At 44.2% G+C, this 21,775-nt stretch overlaps 1 protein-coding gene across 1 annotated transcript; it reads right to left on the bottom strand.

Moving 5' to 3' along the window:
- Positions 1-9,137: 9,137 nt before the first annotated feature.
- Positions 9,138-19,884, bottom strand: LOC123058998 (putative lipid-transfer protein DIR1). Its single transcript, XM_044481665.1, has 2 exons — positions 19,569-19,884; positions 9,138-9,498 (listed from the first exon to the last, which is right to left on the bottom strand). Exons 1-2 carry the CDS (start codon positions 19,824-19,826, stop codon positions 9,436-9,438), a joined length of 321 nt encoding a protein of 106 aa, XP_044337600.1. The 5' UTR covers positions 19,827-19,884; the 3' UTR covers positions 9,138-9,435.
- Between the last annotated feature and the right edge of the window lie 1,891 nt (positions 19,885-21,775).

Genomic DNA, 21,775 nt, shown 5'->3' with positions numbered 1-21,775 from the left:
CGCCTCTGACACGCTAGGTGCGCTCTCTTCTTAGTGCGCCAAATAGGATTTGGGCTCGCCCCACCTTGTCTCTCGCCATTGAATCAGTTTTGGAAAGGTTGTACATATCGGTCTAGACCGATCTCAGAACGTTCCATGCAGGGTTTTTCTGTGTTTCTGTACCATTTTCTCTGGTTTTCCTCGTTTTCCATTTATACGTTTCATCAACCATTGTTTTTGTTCTTCTATTTTCCAGTTCATTTTTTAGACAAGACATGTCTAATTTTTTAATACATGTTGTACATTTTTTATACACGTGGAACATTTCTTTGAGCATTATCAAATAAATGATGATTAATTTTATAATATATGTTTTAATTTTTTAAATAGATTAAACATTCTTTTAATGCATATTTAACTTTTTTGAATGATATGAAATATTCATAAAAAAATTATGCAATTTTTTTACATTGTATAAAAAATAGTAAAATTTACTAACATATTTTTGAAACGCGTGAACATATTTTTTCAGATATCACGAACATTTTCTGAATGATACTATTTTTATATCTATTACGTGATATTTTCATATATTTCATATTCAGTTTATTTAAAATGTCAGAAACATTTTTAGAAACATGTGATTATTTTATAAATGTCATTAATAATTTATTTTACTGGGATAGACACTTTTTTAAATTTCACGAATATTTATTTACGTTTTATAAGCATTTTTTAAGATCTTATAATTTTTTTGAAACATGTGAACGGTTTGTTAATTTCATAAACATTTTCTTAATGCTATAGACATTTTTTAAAAGTTGCACAAACATTGTTTTGGACGGCATGCCCATTTTTTGAATTTCCGATGAACACTTAAATTTTTTTAACTAAATTAGTTTTTGATATAAATGTATATAGAAGATTTCAGAATGTGAACACTAATATATACAAAATAAAAGGAAAATAGGAAAGAAAAGACAAACGTAACTAAGGACAGATGGTAACCTAACGAACGAACCTTACTGTACCATCCCACTTTGCGCTCTCCGAAGGGCGAGGAGACGCTCTCGCAGCGAGACATATAGCCACGCAGTGAGTGATTTGACGAAATCACTAATTAAGGAGTATTAGTTGCAAAGAACACTTCGCTTTTCCAGGTCAGTGCACCATTTGTCGCAACCTGAAAGTTTTCCCTTTTTTCATAGATCCGTTTATTCAAAATGTTTTATCTCTTAAATCGTGCGTCCAAATCTCGAACCGTTTTCACCATTGGATTCCTCGTGTCGAGTTCTTCAAAACTAGATCCTATGTTGATAGGTTTTGACGAACTTTTTTTTTTGATGAAAAAACCGGACGAAAAAAATCGGGCGGAAAAACCGAACCGAAAGCACGGTTTTTTCCCTTTCCGAAAGAGGCACGCCCGTGCCTCTCGCGAAATCACAACTGTGCCTCTCGTGAAAGCAAAAACCGTGACTCTCGTGGAAGGAAAAAAAACAAAAAACACGTTTTTTTCGTTTCCGAGAGGCACGACCGTGACTCTCGCGAAGGCACAACCGTGCCTCTCGCGAAAGCAAAACTATGACTCTCACGAAAGAAAAAAAAACAGAAAACGGATATTTTTTTCCCTTTTCTAGAGGCACAGCCGTGACTTTCGCGAAAGCACAACCGTGCCTCTCGCGGAAGCAAAACCCTTGACTCTCACGAAAGAAAAAGAAAATAAAAACGCGTTTTGTTTTTCTCTTTCCTAGAGGCACGGTCGTGACTTTCGCGAAAGCACAACCGTGCCTCTCGCGGAAGCAAAACCGTGACTCTCACGAAAGAAAAAAAAATAGAAAATGTGTTTTGTTTTTCCGTTTTCCGAGAGGCATGGCCGTGACTCTCGCGGAAGCAAAACCGTGACTCTCGTGAAAGAAAAAAAAACAGAAAAGGCGTTTTTGTTCGTTTCCGAAAGGCACGTCCGCGACTCTCGCTAAAGCACAACCGTGCCTCTCGCGAAAGAAAAACCGTGACTTTCGCGAAAGGAAAATAAAAAAAAACGTTTTTTCGCGCAAAAAATATTTTTGATTGAAAAGCTAAGAAAGACCATGGGGAAACCAAAACGTCGAAAAAACCCGAAAAAAAACCGTTTAAAAAGCCGAAAACGCGTGCGAAAAAATAAAAAAACCCGAATGAAGCGTTCAGAGCGCGACACGTGACGAATGACTGAGAGCGCGCCAAGTGACGCTGATCGTTGCGAGGCTCCCGAAGGAGCGCTCGTTAACTAGTTGCTCCCGTGATTTGACGAGCAATCTAGCGAGATTAAATGGACCGCAGCCTCCCCTTATAAAATGAAAAATGAGCCGCGGCCAGTGCGCACTACAGAGGGATCTTGGCTCCTTAAGCGGTAAATAGAACCCGCTCAAAAAGAAAAAAACGGTAAATAGGAGCACTCCCAGTCGCAGGATCGTCGGTCCGTGACCGTGCCCCACTGACCCAGTTTGGCCCCAGCGCTCACGAACAAAACAACCGGTAAAGCTTCTTCGAGGACGAATAGGGTCGCGCTATTCGTCATCCTAAGTGAGGAATAATTATTCTTCACCTTCTCTTTATTTTAACATCAATGCACTGTATTTTTACGTTTTATAAATTTTGTTTTATTTCATATATAAAAAAAGAATGTAAGAAAACATGTACTCACTGTAAAAAATATTTTATGTTACGTAAAATTACGAATGTAAAAGCATAGTATAAAACATATATAAAATGTGATTTTTTTGGTCTTATAACCTATATTTTTGTTTTTTATATCAAATTTTACATATTAAATCAAAATGCATGTAACTATTCATATTCTAAATGTAATTTATTTTGGAAGCGACCGTAAGATTACCTCGAGTGAAAATAACTTATTCTGCACCCTGGATGATGAATAGTAACACTATATATATATAGTGTTACTATTCATCATCCAGGGTGCAGAATAAGAATTTCTTCACTCGAGGTAATCTTACGATCATTTCATAATTAAATTATGTTTAGAATTCAAATAGTTACATTCCTATTGATTCACTACGTAAAATTTGACATAAAAAAATAAAAATATAGATCATAAGACAAGAAAATTTGTAGTTTATGTGTATTTTAGACTATGTTTTTACGTTTGTAATTTTACATAACATAAAATATTTTTTACGGTGATTATATATTTTCTTACGGTCTTTTTTTACATCGAAAATAAGAAAAAACTTACGGAACGTAAAATTACGGTGGATTGATGGTAAAATAAAGGGGGTGAAGAATAACTATTCCTCAACCAGGATGACGAATAGCGCTATATATATATGTATATATATATATATATATATATATATATATATATATATATATATATATATATATATATATATATATATATATATATAAGAAAGCAAATAGTGCTTCTGGTCGTCCGTCAGGAAAATTGCCTCCGATGTTCGCACCAATTACCCGCTATGCCACCGGTAAGTGAGAAATAAATTTTCCGGCCGCATCCACCTTGCATTTGGTTCATATAGCGCAACACTCTCACATTTTGCAAGAATACGTGCCTAGCGTGCTGGCTGCAGCTTGTGACTTGCATCGCTGCTCGACCCAACCTGCTTTTTTCTCTTTGCTTAATTTCTTTTTTCAAATTCATATATTTAAAAAATATTGATATTTGTCAAATTCTAACTTCAAATCCAACATGTTATATATGAAAATTTCTCAGAAAAATATGTAGATTTTAAATATGCTGTTGTCTTGCATGTTAATCATTTTTAAAATTATGTTTAGGATGCATCATAGTTTGATGCTCTCACAAAAGCTATTACAAATGAAACATAATATTCCCCAAAAATGTTAGTCACCACAAAAATGATTTCATTTAAAAAATATTCTCAAAAATTAGATAAAACACCTTCTCAAATTAAATATATATTCATGTTTTTCTAAACATCAAAAATAAAAATGATTGAAAGATTCTTCCATCGAAGAGCTGAAATGGGTCATGACAGACATTGCTATGATACGTCCAAATTCCATAGTCCAAAAAGAAATACTCAATGTAACTTTATTTTTGATGTTTGCAAAAATTGAATTAAAAAGTGTTACATAATTACATTGGAGATTATGATATATATATGTAGATTTTAAATATGCTATTATCTTGCATGTTAATCATTTTTAAAATTATGTTTAGGATGCATCATAGTTTGATGCTCTCACAAAAGCTATTACAAATGAAACATAATATTCCAAAAAAAATGTTAGTCACCACAAAAATTATTCCATTTTAAAAATATTCTCAAAAATTAGATAAAACACCTTCTCAAATTAAATATATATTCATGTTTTTCTAAACATCAAAAATAAAAATGATTGAAAGATTCTTTCATCGGAGAGCTGAAATGGGTCATGACAGACATTGCTATGGTACGTCCAAATTCCATAGTCCAAAAAGAAATACTCAATGTAACTTTATTTTTGATGTTTGCAAAAATTGAATTAAAAAATGTTACATAATTACATTGGAGATTATGATATATATATATATATATATATATATATATATATATATATATATATATATATATGTATGTATGTATATATGTAGATTTTAAATATGCCGTTATCTTGCATGTTAATCATTTTTAAAATTATGTTTAGGATGCATCATAGTTTGATGCTCTCACAAAAGCTATTACAAATGAAACATAATATTCCAAAAAAATGTTAGTCACCACAAAAATGATTCCATTTAAAAAATATTCTCAAAAATTAGATAAAACACCTTCTCAAATTAAATATATATTCATGTTTTTTCTAAACATCAAAAATAAAAATGATTGAAAGATTCTTCCATCGAAGAGCTAAAATGGGTCATGACAGACATTGCTATGATACGTCCAAATTCCATAGTCCAAAAAGAAATACTCAATGTAACTTTATTTTTGATGTTTGCAAAAATTGAATTAAAAAGTGTTACATAATTACATTAGAGATTATGATATATATTTTTCTCCCGTTGCAATGCATGGGTCTTTTGCTAGTTACTAGTAATCTTGCATTTGTTACGCATTCGTCGGACGAGAGTCATCTGGGATTGTCTATTAGGCTGGTATAAGATCACATCTAACAGATCCCTCAGCTATATTTGAACCAAAGAAAATCATTTTCAGGAATTCGTCTTGGTGCATCTTCAAGGTGGACGCTCACATGTTCACCTACGGACCACAATGTTTGGATCATTTTTATCATTCAAGAAGGACCTTTGTATGTCCGCTTAGCAGTCCGAACGTATGGATTTCGATATCCAAGAGACAAACGTGTACGAACATCCGATACACTCCCGACCCCGTACGGCCGCCGTCGGGCCGCACTGGGCGGCCACCACCCAACCTCCCCTCGACTCCCCACACATCTCCCTCCTTCCGCCGCCGGCGGCAACGTCGCTGGGCGAAGGCCCTGTGGTGTGGCGGCGGCGGACCTCCTCTAGCGTCCCGAGATCTGAGGTGGCGGCAGCCTGACTTGGATCTCCTTGCAACGAGGATGGCGGGCAGTGGAGGACGGGGGGCTTGGCTGCAGCCGGCGGAATTAGTAGGAGATGGCGGCAGCGGCGACCGGGGCGCGTCCCGGGCTCGATCTAGGACCTTCGGGTCTAGGTGGGCGGCTGCCGTTACGTCCTCAAACTGCTGCATCTTATCGGATTTGGCGACGGTTCGCTGAAGCACTCCGGCTCTGCATCGCATCACGAGGATTATGACGGTGGTGGACATCTCCTACGTCAGAGGTGGTCGGCCTGAGGCTGGGTGATCAGATCTCGAGATCTGTAATCTAGTCTCGGCAACGAGTCGGGGAGACATAGTTGCCAGTGAAAACCGAGGGCGGATGATGGCGGCGTTCTGCGCCGTTACCTTGATGAAGGCATTGTCCTGTAACTACTATCGACCCACTCATGCTACTCGGGGAAACCCTAGGATCTGGTTTTCCAGATCAGACAATAGTGGCACTACAGTGTCGTTTCTCTCTTGGGAGCATCATTTGTGGAGCAGCGCGGAAGTTAGAGGTAGGAGGTGGAGCGGCTTCGTCTTGCACGGACCTTCGGTGGAGATGTCAAGTCATGCCTGGCCGACTGGTGCTACGCTTTGTCATGCCTGACGGTAGGTGCTACGCACGACAGATCTTTCAGAGACTTCAAGCTGTGTCGGCTGATGGTACTTGGCGGCATGGTGCTGAGGTGTATCGGCGGCGACCGCGACGTGCTCAGCAGTTCGCACGTAGGGAGGTGGTGATGTTGGGCACCGTGGTGGCATCGACGACAACTTGACCGAGCAAGGATGGTGCGTCAGTACAACTCTAAAGATGGAGTGATGGCAGTTGGAGGCGGCGGCCTCTGAGAGCGCACCAGACCGGTGTGTGCCCCATACCCGGCAAGTGGCTTGGTTGGGGCCTCAAGTCTTAGATGTTAGGCTTGGCTACGAGGTCTATGGTGTTAGGCCCGGACTATTAGCATCCCTTCATCAACTGGATAGGAATAGCTACAGATGTTGCCTAGACGGTGACTTTAGAGTTACTGCTGTATTTCTTTGTAAGGTCTTTTATGAATTAATAAAGTGACTGCATGCATCGTCCAGATGTAGAGGTCGGGGGTCTTCCTCCTTTTCTAAAAAAACTGGGGGGGGGGGATTTGCGTAGTCCGGACATCCACTTGACCAATCATATACATGGTCCCTCTCTTCTCTCTCTCTTCCCAACCGCAAATGCATGGTCCCCCTCTCCTTTCTCTCTTCTTTCAATCGGACACTAAACCACAAATATCCTACCACATATGCATGGTCCCTGCCTACCTTTTCTCCTCCCAACCGCATACTTTATGATGATCATTGGATGACTCCCTCCCGCATCATGTTCGCGGACCACGCCCAGATGTAAAAACGGACATGCTGAGGATATTTGCGGGCCAGCCTAGGAGATGCCCTTATGTCCTCAAAAGTTTCTCCCACTTATAATAAATTTACTAAATTTAGTCTAGAGGAGGCCATTCTTCCTAATACTACGAAGACCGTCGTGCTGCCCATGGCCACCGCCACCATTGTGCACCTCACCGTTGGGCGTCGGCTATCCCCGGCCCGCCCCGCCACCCATGGCACCTCCTCGCCCCCGCTGTCTCCAATGAGATACCAGCGGACTTGTTTCTTTAAAATAAAATTGTATTTCTCACCGTCCCCGGCCACAACCATGCTTATCCCAAGAATCCCCGGCCCGGCGGCACTCCTCCACATCGTACTCGGCCACGAGCAAAGCTGCACTGCGGCGGACGATCACCTATAGAGGATAGAGAACCATGGGTATCAACCAGCAATAGCCGATTCCAATGATTCGCTGCGTTTCGGACCACACCATCGCGCCACTAGTAGAAAATGAAAAATGAGAAGCACCCATTCAGATAAAAAAGTGCCCAAACCGTGGCCCATGGAGGACCGATTTCACACCCTTCGTCACATGTGTACGATGTGCGAATCCTCAAAAAAGTGCCCAAAGCGTGGCCCATGGATCATCAATCTTAGGCCCTAGCTAGATCATGGACATCATCTAGTGCCGAGGAATAGCCGCTGGCCACGTGGAAGAAAGAAAAAGGAGGAAGATGATGCAGGCTTCCATGTGGACCGAGTTGGTTGGGGGAATTAAGTTTAGGGGATCTGCTAGCCGAGAAAAAGTTTAATCTCTTAAAAGATCTGACTTTCATAGATAGGGAAAAGCTTTAGCACTTTTAGGATAGGTCTGCTAGAGATGCTCTAAATTGGTTTATTTATTATAGCGAGTGAGGCCTCTCATGTGACACAAATAGTCCCCACATTCAATAGACGCAAATTGCTGAATTTTTATCCAATCAAGCCGTCCCATCTATGCACCTTCGTAAATCCCGTAATAACCTGTTTGTGTGTGTAGCATTGCTCGTGCCACCGACCAAAGGGGTCTTTTAGCCATATCAATTGAAATAGTTTGCTAATTAGCTAAATGGCTCAAGAGGTCTTTTGGTTTGGCAAACATCACATCCGGTTTTGCGTCCACGTGTGCAAACATCACATCCGGTTTTGCATCCCGTGTGCACCGTATTTTTTCTCGTAGTATGTATTTTCGTATTCATTTAGGGGTTTTTATATTCGTTTTCACTTTACAAATAATGAAGACAAATGCGGCAACACTTAGTTCTGTTTGTTTTCATCCTTACTTAACTTTCAAAATTTATTTATTCAAAATTCAGCATGCACATTTTTTGTTTAAGTATCATGAGCATGTGAATTAGTTGATTCCCTAAACTCAACTCCTATTTTTTTTCTCTTTCACTGGTTCTCATCTCCTTTTTCATTTACAATATCTCATTTCAAATATATTTTTACATTGTTATTGAAAGAATGAAAAAAAATTGGCCCATTCGCCGATCAACTTGCGCGCACCAGGCGTGCTCGCGGGGAGGGGTGGGGGGATAGTGTGGCGGTGGCCTCGACCTCTTGCTCAGTGCTGGTGGCGGGAGGAGGTACGAAAAGTGGAGATAGTGGCAACACGGCCGGGAATAGATGGCGTAGCAGATGTTGATGTGGCATCCAATCTTGGTGTGGCAGCTGATGAAGCTTCTCTTAGAGAATGAGCTAAATAGCCATTCTGTATTCATACAAGCGGCATCCACAAATATACATTCAGTTTTACCGGCAGAAGCTCTGGGATTACTTATTGCAGCAACAGTTGTCAAGGCTTTGAACTGGAATGCAGTCTCCTTCTCTGATTGCAGGACATTGGTGGAAACCGCTGAAGCCAAGAATATACTTGAGCACCCAGGGCATTGGGTGATCACAGGCATGCTCTAGCAGATTTCGTCAACCTCACTTCTAAGTCTCCGTCCATGCAGGATCAAGCACATTCCTAGGCTTAAGAATCTTATCGCTCATACTCTAGCAAAAAGGCCTTTCTTGTGTAGATCATCCTCTAGTTGCACTTTCTTATGCAGCAAAGCCTCTACATGTAATTCCAAAATGGCTTTTGAAGTCATCTCTTTTACCATGGGGAAACTAGTTTCCGCACACTGTTTAGGTTGCTAAATAATGCCGTAAATTTTAGCCCACTTTGAGGGCTTTCTGTTTGCCAAGAGAAAATGCAGCTGATGTGATAATAATTGATCATATTATTTGATCCATAACGATGCACAGGAAGCATATACGTATGTGATTCTGCATCACACACGTACGGTACCGGTACAGAATTACAGTGCAAAATAAAGGACTAACTCACAAGAGGATACACGTACGAAAGCACACGGACGTACGGAAACTCAATCTAAATCGAAAACCCCAAATTATAAAGGAAGTATCGTCACACATGACCGATCGACCGCCCGCCCAAATGCATGCATGCGTGCGCCTGTGGAAGGATGGATCGCCGGCCGGTGCGAAGATGGATCTAGCACCAGCTGGGCACGCCGCCGATGCCGCACTTGCCGGGGATCTGCATGGCGCGGCCGGCGTCCACTGGTGGAAAAACAGGCTTCCGTCCAGCCCCATAAGTCGCGAAGCTGTAGGAACCGCGACTAATGGGACCTTTAGTCGCGGTTCTGGAGGTGAACCGCGACCAAAGGCCTGGGCCCAGGGCGCTCGGTGGCCAGCTGGCGCACGTGAGGGTCTTTAGTCGCGGTTGGCCAGGACAACCGCGACTAAAGGCCTTCGGGCACCTTTAGTCACGGTTTGCCAGGCCAACCGCAACTAAAGCCCCTCCCCTATATATACCCATCCAGCAGCCAACACTTAGCCATTTGGAGCCATTCTCTTCACAAGTGGGTGTAGGTTTGCTTTTGGTTCCTCTTATGCACATAAGGTGTTTGATGAAATGCCCCAAGAGCATGAAACAAACATGACATGAAGTGTTGGAGCCACACTCCTCGATCGCGGTTAGCAACTTGATGAACCTTTGATGTGTCATTGATAAAATATGCATGTGTGCAGTTCATTGTTTAATTTATATTGTTTGTAGCTAGTTAGTTTAACAAATGCATGATGGTTAATTATATATTTTATATTATAATAATGCAGATGAATCGGCAATGGATGTACGGTAACCGACTCTCCGGCGAGTTCACTACGGGTTTGAAAGATTTCCTCGTAGTGGCTAATGCGAACAAGCAGGGGGGTTTTGTTATCTGTCCATGTGTTATCTGTAAGAATCAGAAGGGTTACTCTTCCTCAAGAGATGTTCACATGCATCTGCTTCGGCACGGTTTCATGCCAAGCTATAATTGTTGGACCAAGCATGGAGAAAGAGGGGTTATAATGGAAGAAGATGAAGAAGGGGATGATTTCATCGATGAAAGCTATCTTGCTCATTTCGGTGATACTTTCATGGAGGATGCTGAAGGTGAAGGGGAAGGTGAAGAAGAGGCACGTGATGATCCCGTTGATGATCTTGGTCGGACCATTGCTGATGCACGGAGACGCTGCGAAACTGAAAAGGAGAGGGAGAATTTGGATCGCATGTTAGAGGATCACAGAAAGGCGCTGTACCCCGGATGCGATGATGGTCTGAAAAAGCTGGGCTGCACACTGGATTTGCTGAAATGGAAGGCAGAGGCAGGTGTAGCTGACTCGGCATTTGAAAACTTGCTGAAAATGTTGAAGAATATGTTTCCAAAGGATAACGAGTTGCCCGCCAGTACGTACGAAGCAAAGAAGGTTGTCTGCCCTCTAGGTTTAGAGGTTCTGAAGATACATGCATGCATCAACGACTGCATCCTCTACCGCGGTGAATACGAGAATTTGAATGAATGCCCGGTATGCACTGCATTGCGTTATAAGATCAGAGGCGATGACCCTGGTGACGATGTTGAGGGCCAGAAACCCAGGAAGAGGGTTCCCGCCAAGGTGATGTGGTATGCTCCTATAATACCACGGTTGAAACGTCTGTTCAGGAACAAAGAGCATGCCAAGTTGTTGCGATGGCACAAAGAGGACCGTAAGTCGGACGGGGAGTTGAGACACACCGCAGATGGAACGCAATGGAGAAAGATCGACAGATGGTTCAAAGATTTTGCAGCTGACGCAAGGAACATAAGATTTGCTCTAAGTACGGATGGCATGAATCCTTTTGGCGAGCAGAGCTCCAGCCATAGCACCTGGCCCGTGACTCTATGCATCTACAACCTTCCTCCTTGGTTGTGCATGAAGCGGAAGTTCATTATGATGCCAGTGCTCATCCAAGGTCCGAAGCAACCCGGCAACGACATCGATGTGTACCTAAGGCCATTAGTTGATGAACTTTTACAGCTGTGGGGTGGTGTCCGTGTGTGGGATGAGCACAAACAAGAGGAATTTGACCTACGAGCGTTGCTTTTCGTAACCATCAACGATTGGCCTGCTCTTAGTAACCTTTCGGGACTGTCAAATAAGGGATACAATGCATGCACGCACTGCTTACATGAGACTGAAAGTGTACATTTGCCAAATTGTAAGAAGAACGTGTACCTTGGGCATCGTCGATTTCTTCCGAAAATTCATCCAGTAAGAAAGAAAGGCAAGCATTACAACGGCAAGGCAGATCACCGGCCGAAGCCTGCGGAACGCACTGGTGCTGAGGTATTTGATATGGTCAAGGATTTGAAAGTCATCTTTGGAAAGGGTCCTGGCGGACAATCAGTTCCGAAGGGAGCTGACGGGCACGCAGCCATGTGGAAGAAGAAATCTATATTCTGGGAGCTAGAATATTGGAAAGTCCTAGATGTCCGCTCTGCAATCGACGTGATGCACGTTACGAAGAATATTTGCGTGAACCTCCTAAGCTTCTTGGGCGTGTATGGGAAGACAAATGATACAAAGGAAGCACGGCAGGACCAGCAACGTTTGAAAGACCCTGATGACCGGCATCCGGAATGGTTTCAAGGTCGTGCCAGCTACGCTCTGACCAAAGAAGAGAAGGTCATCTTTTTTGAATGCCTGAGCAGTATGAAGGTCCCGTCTGGATTCTCGTCCAATATAAAGGGAATAATAAACATGGCGGAGAAAAAGTTCCAAAACCTGAAGTCTCACGACTGCCACGTGATTATGACGCAATTGCTTCCGATTGCTTTGAGGGGGCTCCTGCCGGAAAATGTTCGAGTAGCCATTGTGAAGCTATGTGCATTCCTCAATGCAATCTCTCAGAAGGTAATCAATCCAGAAGTTCTACCACGGTTACAGAACGATGTGATCCAATGTCTTGTCAGTTTCGAGTTGGTGTTCCCGCCATCCTTCTTCAATATTATGACGCACCTCCTGGTTCACCTAGTCGAAGAGATTTTCGTTCTCGGTCCTGTATTTCTACACAATATGTTCCCCTTCGAGAGGTTCATGGGAGTATTAAAGAAATATGTTCGTAACCGTGCTAGGCCAGAAGGAAGCATCGCCAAGGGCTATGGAAATGAGGAGGTAATTGAGTTTTGTGTTGACTTTGTTCCTGACCTTAAGCCGATTGGTCTTCCTCGATCGCGGCACGAGGGGAGACTAAGTGGAAAAGGCACGATCGGAAGGAAATCAACGATATGTATGGACGGCCATTCTCTGACTGAAGCACACCACACTGTACTGACCAATTCCAGCTTGGTGGCTCCGTACTTTGAGAAACACAAGAATATTTTACGCTCGGACAACCCGGGGAAGCCTGAATCCTGGATTAGGAAGGCCCACATGGAGACTTTCGGCAGTTGGTTGAGAAAACATTTAATGAATGACAATGATGTTGTAGATCAGCTGTACATGTTGGCCAAGACACCATCTTCGACTATAACGACTTTCCAAGGGTACGAGATAAATGGGAATACATTTTACACGATCGCCCAAGATAAAAAGAGCACCAACCAAAACAGTGGTGTCCGCTTTGATGCAGCAACCGAGAATGGGCAAAAGGTCACATATTATGGTTACATAGAGGAGATATGGGAACTTGACTATGGACCCTCCTTTAAGGTCCCTTTGTTCCGGTGCAAATGGTTCAAGCTAACAGGAGGTGGGGTAAAGGTGGACCAGCAATACGGAATGACAATGGTGGATTTCAACAATCTTGGTTACCTTGACGAACCATTCGTCCTAGCGAAAGATGTCGCTCAGGTTTTCTATGTGAAGGACATGAGTAGCAAACCGAGGAAACGGAAAGATAAGAAAACGATCAGTACATCATGCGATGATCCAAAGCGCCACATTGTTCTTTCAGGGAAAAGAAACATCGTGGGAGTGGAGGACAAGACAGACATGTCAGAAGATTATAATATGTTTGCTGAAATTCCGCCCTTCAAAGTGAACACCGACCCAAGCATTAAGTTAAATGATGAGGATGCTCCATGGATACGGCACAATCGTAAGCAAGCAGGGACACAAGGGAAGAAATGATGTGTAATAATTTATTGTACCAAACTTTGTTGAATGGATCATGTGAATTATATTACCCGTGATGTGTTTGGTGTCCATTTTCGAATGATACATGAAATTTGGAGTGATGTAGTCCATGACGCTCTGCAGAGTCCGGCCGTACCACCATAGCCGACGACCGGCCTCTGGTATATTATTTTGAATTGAATTAGTTTTATTTTTCTGAATTTTTTGATATATTATTTGTATTTTTAACATTTTGAATTGAATTAGTTTTATTTTTCTGAATTTTTTGATATATTATTTGTATTTTTAACATTTTGAATTGAATTAGTTTTATTTTTCTTAATTTTTTGATATATTATTTGTATTTTTAGAATTTTGAATTGAATTAGTTTTATTTTTCTGAATTTTTTGATATATTATTTGTATTTTTAGAATTTTGAATTGAATTAGTTTTATTTTTCTGAATTTTTTGATATATTATTTGTATTTTTAACATTTTGAATTGAATTAGTTTTTTTTCTGAATTTTTTGATATATTATTTGTATTTTTAACATATTGAATTGAATTAGTTCTATTTTTCTTAATTTTTTGATATATTATTTGTATTTTTAACATATTGAATTGAATTAGTTTTATTTTTCTTAATTTTTTGATATATTATTTGTATTTTTAGAATTTTGAATTGAATTAGTTTTATTTTTCTGAATTTTTTGATATATTATTTGTATTTTTAAGATTTTGAAAAAGAAAAAGTATTTGGAAAATACCTTTAGTCGCGGTTGGCCTGCCCAACCGCGACTAAAGGTGGTTGCGCGCGGGAACGAAAAACCCGCCAAAAAAGTCCTTTAGTCGCGGGTCGCCTCCCCAACCGCGACTAAAGGTTACCTTTAGTCGCGGGTCGCCTCCCCGACCGCGACTAAAGGTTTCCCTTTAGTCGCGGGTCGCCTCCCCAACCGCGACTAAAGGCCCTTTAGTCGCGGGTCGCCTCCCCAACCGCGACTAAAGGGGGGGGGGCTATAAATACAACCGCCCGACCCGTCGCCTCCATTTCTCCGCTCGTTCTCTGCCGCGCCGAAGGCCTGCCGCCCTCGCCCTCGACGCCGCCCGCCGTCGACCTCGCCCTCGACGCCGCCCGCCGTCGCCCGCGCCCTCGACGCCGCCCGCCGTCGCCCGCCGCCCCCTCTCGCCCACGTACGGCGCCCGCCGCCCCCTTTCGCCCTAGTACGCCGCCCGCCGGCCTCCCTCGCCCACCGCGCCGCCTCGCTGCCCTCAACGCCGGCGGCCGGCCTCGCCGCCCTCAACGCTGGCGTTGATCGAGAGAGAGAGAGAGAGAGCAGAGAGAGAGCAGAGAGAGAGAGAGAGCAGAGAGCAGAGAGAAAGAGCGATGATCGAGAGAGAGAGAGAGAGAGCAGAGAGAGAGAGAGCAGAGAGCAGAGAGAGAGAGAGAGAGAGAGCAGAGAGAGAGAGAGAGAGAATTTTTTAACTAGTTAATTAACAAAAAAAGGGTAAAATTTGATAATTAACAAAAACGGTAAATATCTTAGTTTAACAAAAACGATAAATAACTTAAAACTTGATAATTAACAAAAAAACACGTAAAATTTGATAATTAACAAAAAAAACGTATATACGGAGAGGGGCGGCGAGGGGGGCGGCGATGCGCGCGGTGTTTTTTTAGGGATCGAGAGGGGACGGCGAGGGTTATAAATGTGTTGTCCTCGCCTCCCCTCTCCGTGACGCCGTCGTCTGCCGCCCCGTCTCGCGCTCTACCGCGACACCCTCTCCCACCCCTTCCTCGCCCCCTCCTTTTGCCACCGCCCTTTCGCCACCGCCACCGCCACCGCCCCCCTTCTTCACTTAATTAATTTGTTTTTACTACATGTTTTCAGGACTGACATAATGGCGGACGATAGAGCTGACCCGATTATGGACAACTATGATCCGGACGGTGAAGCACATATGTTCGGCATCATAAACGGCGATATTCTATATGTGCCGACCGGAGAAGAAGAAGATGATATCTCTTCTTATCTGAACCTTGACGGTGAAGATGAAGGGCGCCGTCAGCAAGATGATGCCGAACAAACGTCGATAAACGACGATCTTCAAATGGAAGTAGCAACCACCTCCGGCGCCGAGGTATATATATACATTGAGCCTCTGGTGATACAAACTAACTGATTTGAATAAATATGTGTGTACTAACGCGCGCGACTCTTTCTTATTTTAGCCCTCGGCCGGATCATCGAAACAATCGAGTACGTCGTCAAAGCGTGGCGCAACCAAGACGATGAAACAAGGAGAAACATGCACCATCGAGGTTGTCGACAGTGCAACCGGCAGGCCGCTGGAGCCCCGCAAGAACGCCACCAAGTTTGTCAGCCAATGCGGAGCCATTGTTAGAGACAACGTCTCGATCACCGTCCAGGAGTGGAATGAGCCAAAGAAGGCACGAATTGATGGTTTCACTTTTGTCGATAAGAGAACAAAAAAAGATTGCTTCAAGAAGCTTATGGAACATTTCGTTCTACCTCCGGAATACAACAAATTCGATGAGGAGGGTAACAAGATTGAGGAAAACAAGGAGAGGAGGAGGCTAGTCAAACAGTTCGCTCTTCATAAGATGGCCGACGCATTCCGGAAATTCAAGCAAAATCTAGCCCATGACTTTGTCAAGCAGAACAAGACTCCGGATTTCAAAGGACAATATGAGAAACTGAAACATGATTGGCCAGAATTTGTGAAGCAAAAGAAATCGGAGCAGTTCATTCAAATATCGAAAAAAATAAGGAAAATGCGGCTAAGAAGGAGTACAATCATGTTATGGGGCCAGGAGGGTATCGCATTTGGGTGCCTAGGTTGGAGAAGATGGAGAACGAGCTGAGGGCGCGAGGAATCCGTCCAGGTACGGAGGGATGGGACCCAAGGGCCAAAAGCTGGTGGTACGGGCATGGGGGAACGCTGAACCCGGAGACAGGGGAGTGTGTTTACCGGGGCAAATTAATTAAACCCACCCAAGCCCTTATTAACGCAATGAGGGATGCTCAACAGGGGAAGATCAAGTTCAACAGAGAGAACGACGCGCTGACAAAAGCCCTCGGGAATCCTGAACACGGAGGACGTGTACGAGGCATGGGGCACATTCCGTGGAAAATAGGGTTCCCCCAGAACGATGACCCGTACGGTTACAGAAGCCGTAAGAGAAAGATGGATCGGGAAGCAGATGTTGTGGCGCGGTTGGCATCGGAAATGGATGTGATGAAGAAAACCATGAGTGTACTAGTAGCCGAAAGAGATGCAGCTCGGGTGCAGCATGAAGATCATCCAGCGGATCTCGGAAGCCAGCAGCGGAGAAGCAGCGTGGCTTCCACGGAGGCCCCACCGGCTGGTGCAGATGCACCGACGATCGAAATTACTGCACCGGAGCCTCTGGTGGTCGAAATTACTGCACCGGAGCCTCTGGTGGTCGAAATTACTTCACCGGAGCCTCCTCGCTACCCCGTGGACGATATAAAGGAGATGAAAGAATGTCATCTGTATTATCCTATCGGGAACATGTCCATGAAGGTAGCCATCGGCAGTGCGTTACCATGTTTACCTGGAGCACTCCACCACAACAACCCCATTCAAGATGGCTATGCTCGTGTCACGGTGGAGGACATAGTCCAAGGGTTTGAGGACCTGGAGATTGACATTGCTACACCTGAAGGGGAGAAAAGACTTGGAGATGTCAAGCGCCATTTCATTCTATGGCAAAAGAAGTTTATCAAGTTTCCAAGCGAGGCGCCAAGGACAACAAGTCCACCCCCCTACGGTGGTGGTGGTGGCGGTGGCGGTGGTGGTGGTGGTGGTGGTGGCGGTTCACCTACACCTCCGTCACGTCAGCCGACGCCGCCCCCCAGTCCACAACGTCCGGCGGGTGATCAGCCGCCGCCCCCCAGTCCTCGTCCGGCGGGTGATCAGACGCCGCCCCCCAATCCACCTCCGGCAAAGAAGCAGAAGCAGTCCTGGATTATTAACCCGGACCCTTATGTACCTAAGACCACAAAGGTACCGGAGCCATCACTGAAGCCTCTCCCCACAAGGCCTTGGGAACGTAGTGCCGAGGAAGTCGACGCGGCCGCGGCTGCTGATTTGGAGAAATGGAAGGCGGACTGCAAGAAGAAAAGAGAGCCCGAGCCCAAGCCAGTATTTTCTGATGAGCAAAAGAAGTGGGCTAAGTCATTTTTGAGCACACCGTCCCAAGCCGCGAAGAATCTGCCTAACGACTATGCACGTGAACTTCGCAGGCAGGCACTCATGTTCAAGGAGAACAAAGAGCGGGAGAAGGCCGAAAGTAAAAAAAGCGGGAAACAAGTTGCCCAGCTCGGGGAACAAAGTAAACAATCGATTGCCCCGCTTATAGTGGAAGCCTTCTGTCCGGATGCCCCCGAGATCATACAAGCTGCGGCAGCACAGGGATTGACTGTAACGAGTGCCAGAGAACAAGCGGCCAACTTAGGTATTACTCTTCGTGAACTGTTAGGCCTTGATGAGGCGCCAGTGAAGGAGGTAGTAATTACATATGTCAAGAATGGGCCTCTCGTCGAGCCTGCGCAGGAAAAGGATCTACCTCCACAAATGAAAGGTCTGCTGAAATGGTACAAGGGTTACATAAAAAATAAAAACGCCAAAGAATATATTTATGCGGAAGTTAGACATGAGCATCACTTCAAACATTACTATGTACAAATTGAACTGAGTGAATTGTTCCAGCTTTTCAATCTGCGCGAGCTCGATAAATCTATCATCAGTTGCTACGTTCTGTAAGTGATTTATTAATTTCTACCCCATCTCGTTCATATTGCCTGCACTATATATATGTCCTAACTATATTGTTGTGTCCGCTATTATACATGCAGAATGAAGATTAAGGAATGCAGAGTAAGGAACATCCATGATGTTGGGTTCATTGACCCACACATCGTTAATGGACATGTGTTGGAGCGTCACCCCGCCGACGTGGAGGCAGACCTGTGGCAGTTTCTTACAAAGCAGGAACTCAAAAGTGATATTCTATTTCCTTACCATTTTGAGTGAGTGTTTCTGTCTTGAGCACATTCTCTTTTGTTTACTCCATGCATGGTATGTGGCCGGCTAATCGATGAGTTATGCATGACGTACTGTGCATGCATCGTGTCCGCAGGTTCCACTAGATTCTGCTAGTAATTAAAGTTAACACCTCAGAATGTCTCGTCCACGACTCTGTGAATATGGATCCAAAGCTTTGGGGCGGCATGAGAAGAATGCTGCAGAAGTAATTATTTTCATTCATTTGCGCTCTATATCGATCGGCCTATTTCGTTCATTTCCTAATATCAAGTAACTAATTAATAACTCTCTTGTTCATTTAATTTTCTTTGCCTCGTAGGGTTTGGAGACGGTTCGTAGATACAAAGGTCGGTGAATTCAAAAAAGAGCTAGAATTCAAAATGTTAAAGGCTAAGAATGCTGGGGATATTCAGCCACCGGAGACCAATCTATGTGGATACTATGTCTGTGAGATGATCCGGAGATACACCTCTGAGCGGGTTCCGAGTGATACCAATGCTCAGAGGAATAACCTCCGGTGGATGCTTAGTCCAGAAGCTCGCTTCCGACCACTTCAAGAGGAACTAGCTGGATGGTTCAGCAGGGAAGTCCTCCATCCTAAAGGAGAACACTATTACGAGGACGTAGAACTTTATATGCATTAAATCATGTATGGAAACTTGTTCAAAATTGTATATGGTCATCCGATGATATTGAATATATATTGTATATTCCTCTTGAATTCTTTTTGGTTCTAATTTCAAATTTATTTGAAATTGTACATTCATATGCATGTATGTAGTACCGTAGAATATATGAAACTCCTTCAAAATTAAAATAAAGCACAAAAGAAATAAAACAATACAAATTAAACAGAAAACAGGTTTAGGGGGGGGGCTAAAACCCTAAACCTGTGGCGGCCTTTAGTCGCGGTTGGCCAGAAGAACCGCGACTAAAGGTCCTCCGCCCCGACGGCCGCCTGGCGCCCACGTGGACGGGCCGTTAGTCGCGGTTCTTAAGCAGCCGCGACTAAACGTGGGGGGCTTTAGTCGCGCTTATTTGATCGCGGTTGCGCAACTGCGACTAATGACAGTTGCGAACCGCGACCAAAGGCCTTTTTTCCACCAGTGGTCGATGCTGCCGAAGCTCCCGTAGCTGCGCTTCAGCTTGCACAGGCATTGGAGGTTGGCTTTCCTCAGCACGCCGCAGCACTGGCCGCTCGGCCGGGCCTCCCTGCTGCCTCTCGCGCAGTAGGACCCGCACGCGTCCTTCATGCTGCCCAGGTCCACGCCGCACACCGTGCCCGACACCGACGCGGCCGCCATCGCCATGGCCAGCAGCAGCGCCACGGCCACCGCGCTGGTCATCGTCACCTTGCTCCCGGCCATCGTCTCGGATCGAGCTAGAGCTAGGTGCGTACGCGCAGGTAGGATCTGGGCGGCTTGGTGTGTGTGGTGCTGTGATTTGATCGGCGTGGCCGATGCCTTATATGGCGCGGTGATAGGGCCGCCCGTGATCTGACGCGGGCATGTGCTCCATTCTTGCGCTGCCTAGCTTGTTGTGTCCATTGGCACGCAGTAGCGGTCACGGGCAGGATCGAATATGCCTCGACGGCGCCACGGCCACCGGGCGCGCCAAAGCCACATTGTATTGTTCGCCGGCCATCGATCGAAGCGCATGCACATGCACGTACGTAGCTAGAGATGACGCGCTTTCCCTTGTGAGCTCCTGCTTACAGGTGCGTGCATGCATGCACGTGCTCGCGTAGCTGGCCGTAACAATATTCCAAGCCGAGATGGAGTCCAGAGCTGAGAGTCTGAGACACTTTCAGAGCGCACCTACCAGCTGCAGGCTTGTCACCCCCAATGTTGTATACAGTACAGTACACATCTATATTGAGGTCTGGCCAACGGACCGACCACGGCCAGGGCCAGGAACATCCCCTGACTGACAGGCATGACTTGCGCCATTCTTCTCGGTTTATGCCACTTGTTGCAGAAATCACTGTACGTGTAGCTCTGTACGTGCACCTTTTCCTTTGGGCATACAAAAGACGATCTCGATCATCTGTTTGATTCGCCACTACTGAAATGAATCGCACGACCGAGTACCAAAGCGAGCTGAGCCGTGGATCAACGCGCAAACACAAACAAGTATAGCCCACCATGTGCAGTAAACCCGGTCAAATGCCTCGTACTGTTCGGATTTGTAAAACTATTTCATCTGCTAACTGCTACACAGCTACAGTACGCAGTACATGGCTACTCGCGTGGTACCTAGAGCTGCATCTTTTGTTCAAACTTGAAAGTTGAGAAAGTGGAAAGAGCGAAAACAAGAGCAAGAGGGCAGAGCCGTGGTCCCAAATGCTCCAGTGTCCATGCATCTACTCCTATGTGTTCAACCATGGACATACCTACGATTATAAAAAAAAAAGAACTAGTGGAATTGACTATACTTTGTTTAGCAGGATAAGAACAAGAAGGAGCTGCACGGAGCAGCATGAAAAGCAGATCTGAGCATTGTCGCTTTGAGACAACTACTCCGCTGTCCCTCTCCCTAAGGCAAACACATCGAAAGCCTAACGCACACACAGGCTGTGCTAGCTTTCAATCAAAAGGAGGATAAAAACCTGGAAAAGGTAAAGGGAGAAAACAGAAAAGAAGGTCGCTATGCGGGCCGCGGTTTATACAAATCGGCGGGGGTTTCTGACGCCTATGTGTTTTTTGTGAATGTTGATTCCCAAAGATTCTTAGCTAGCCCAGCAAGGAAAAGCCCAGGAAGGTAACCGCAGATTCAATAAAGCTCAGATTCCCGTGGAGGTTGCGAGATTCAATAAAACAACAAGCCCATGAAGTTTTTTCTTGCATGGTAACACGTGTCTTATTCATATTATAAAAAGCAAAGTACAAGCCAGGTAAGGACCTACATGACAAAACTAAAAAGATATCTCAAAACTTACTAGAGCAAAAAATAATTGATTATTGTACAGTTATTTGTACGAAAAAAAATAATATATAAGAATTACAAGGGAAATGCATAAATACTGTTGTTTTGTTGTATCTGATTATTGTACACTGTTAAATATTTATGTGACTATGAACATTTGAATTAATAGTATGCATGGTTGAATGTTAAGATGGGTTATTTTCTCCATGCATAATTGCATGCCGAGTGAACTTTTTTGAGTATAGTTATAGTTAGTACATGTTAAAGTGGCATCCGTAGGACTCTTCTCAAAAACATTTGAAACAAATGTCATATGTGAAGAGCAACAACACTGAAAGAACCCTAGTCGATGGTTTCCCTTGTTTCCCGAAGGTTGTTTTAGCATCGCGTG

The sequence above is a fragment of the Triticum aestivum genome, chromosome 3A (genome assembly GCF_018294505.1).
Source record: "Triticum aestivum cultivar Chinese Spring chromosome 3A, IWGSC CS RefSeq v2.1, whole genome shotgun sequence".
In the NCBI taxonomy this organism is placed as follows: Eukaryota; Viridiplantae; Streptophyta; class Magnoliopsida; order Poales; family Poaceae; genus Triticum; species Triticum aestivum.
This window is presented reverse-complemented; position numbering and strand designations above follow the sequence as displayed.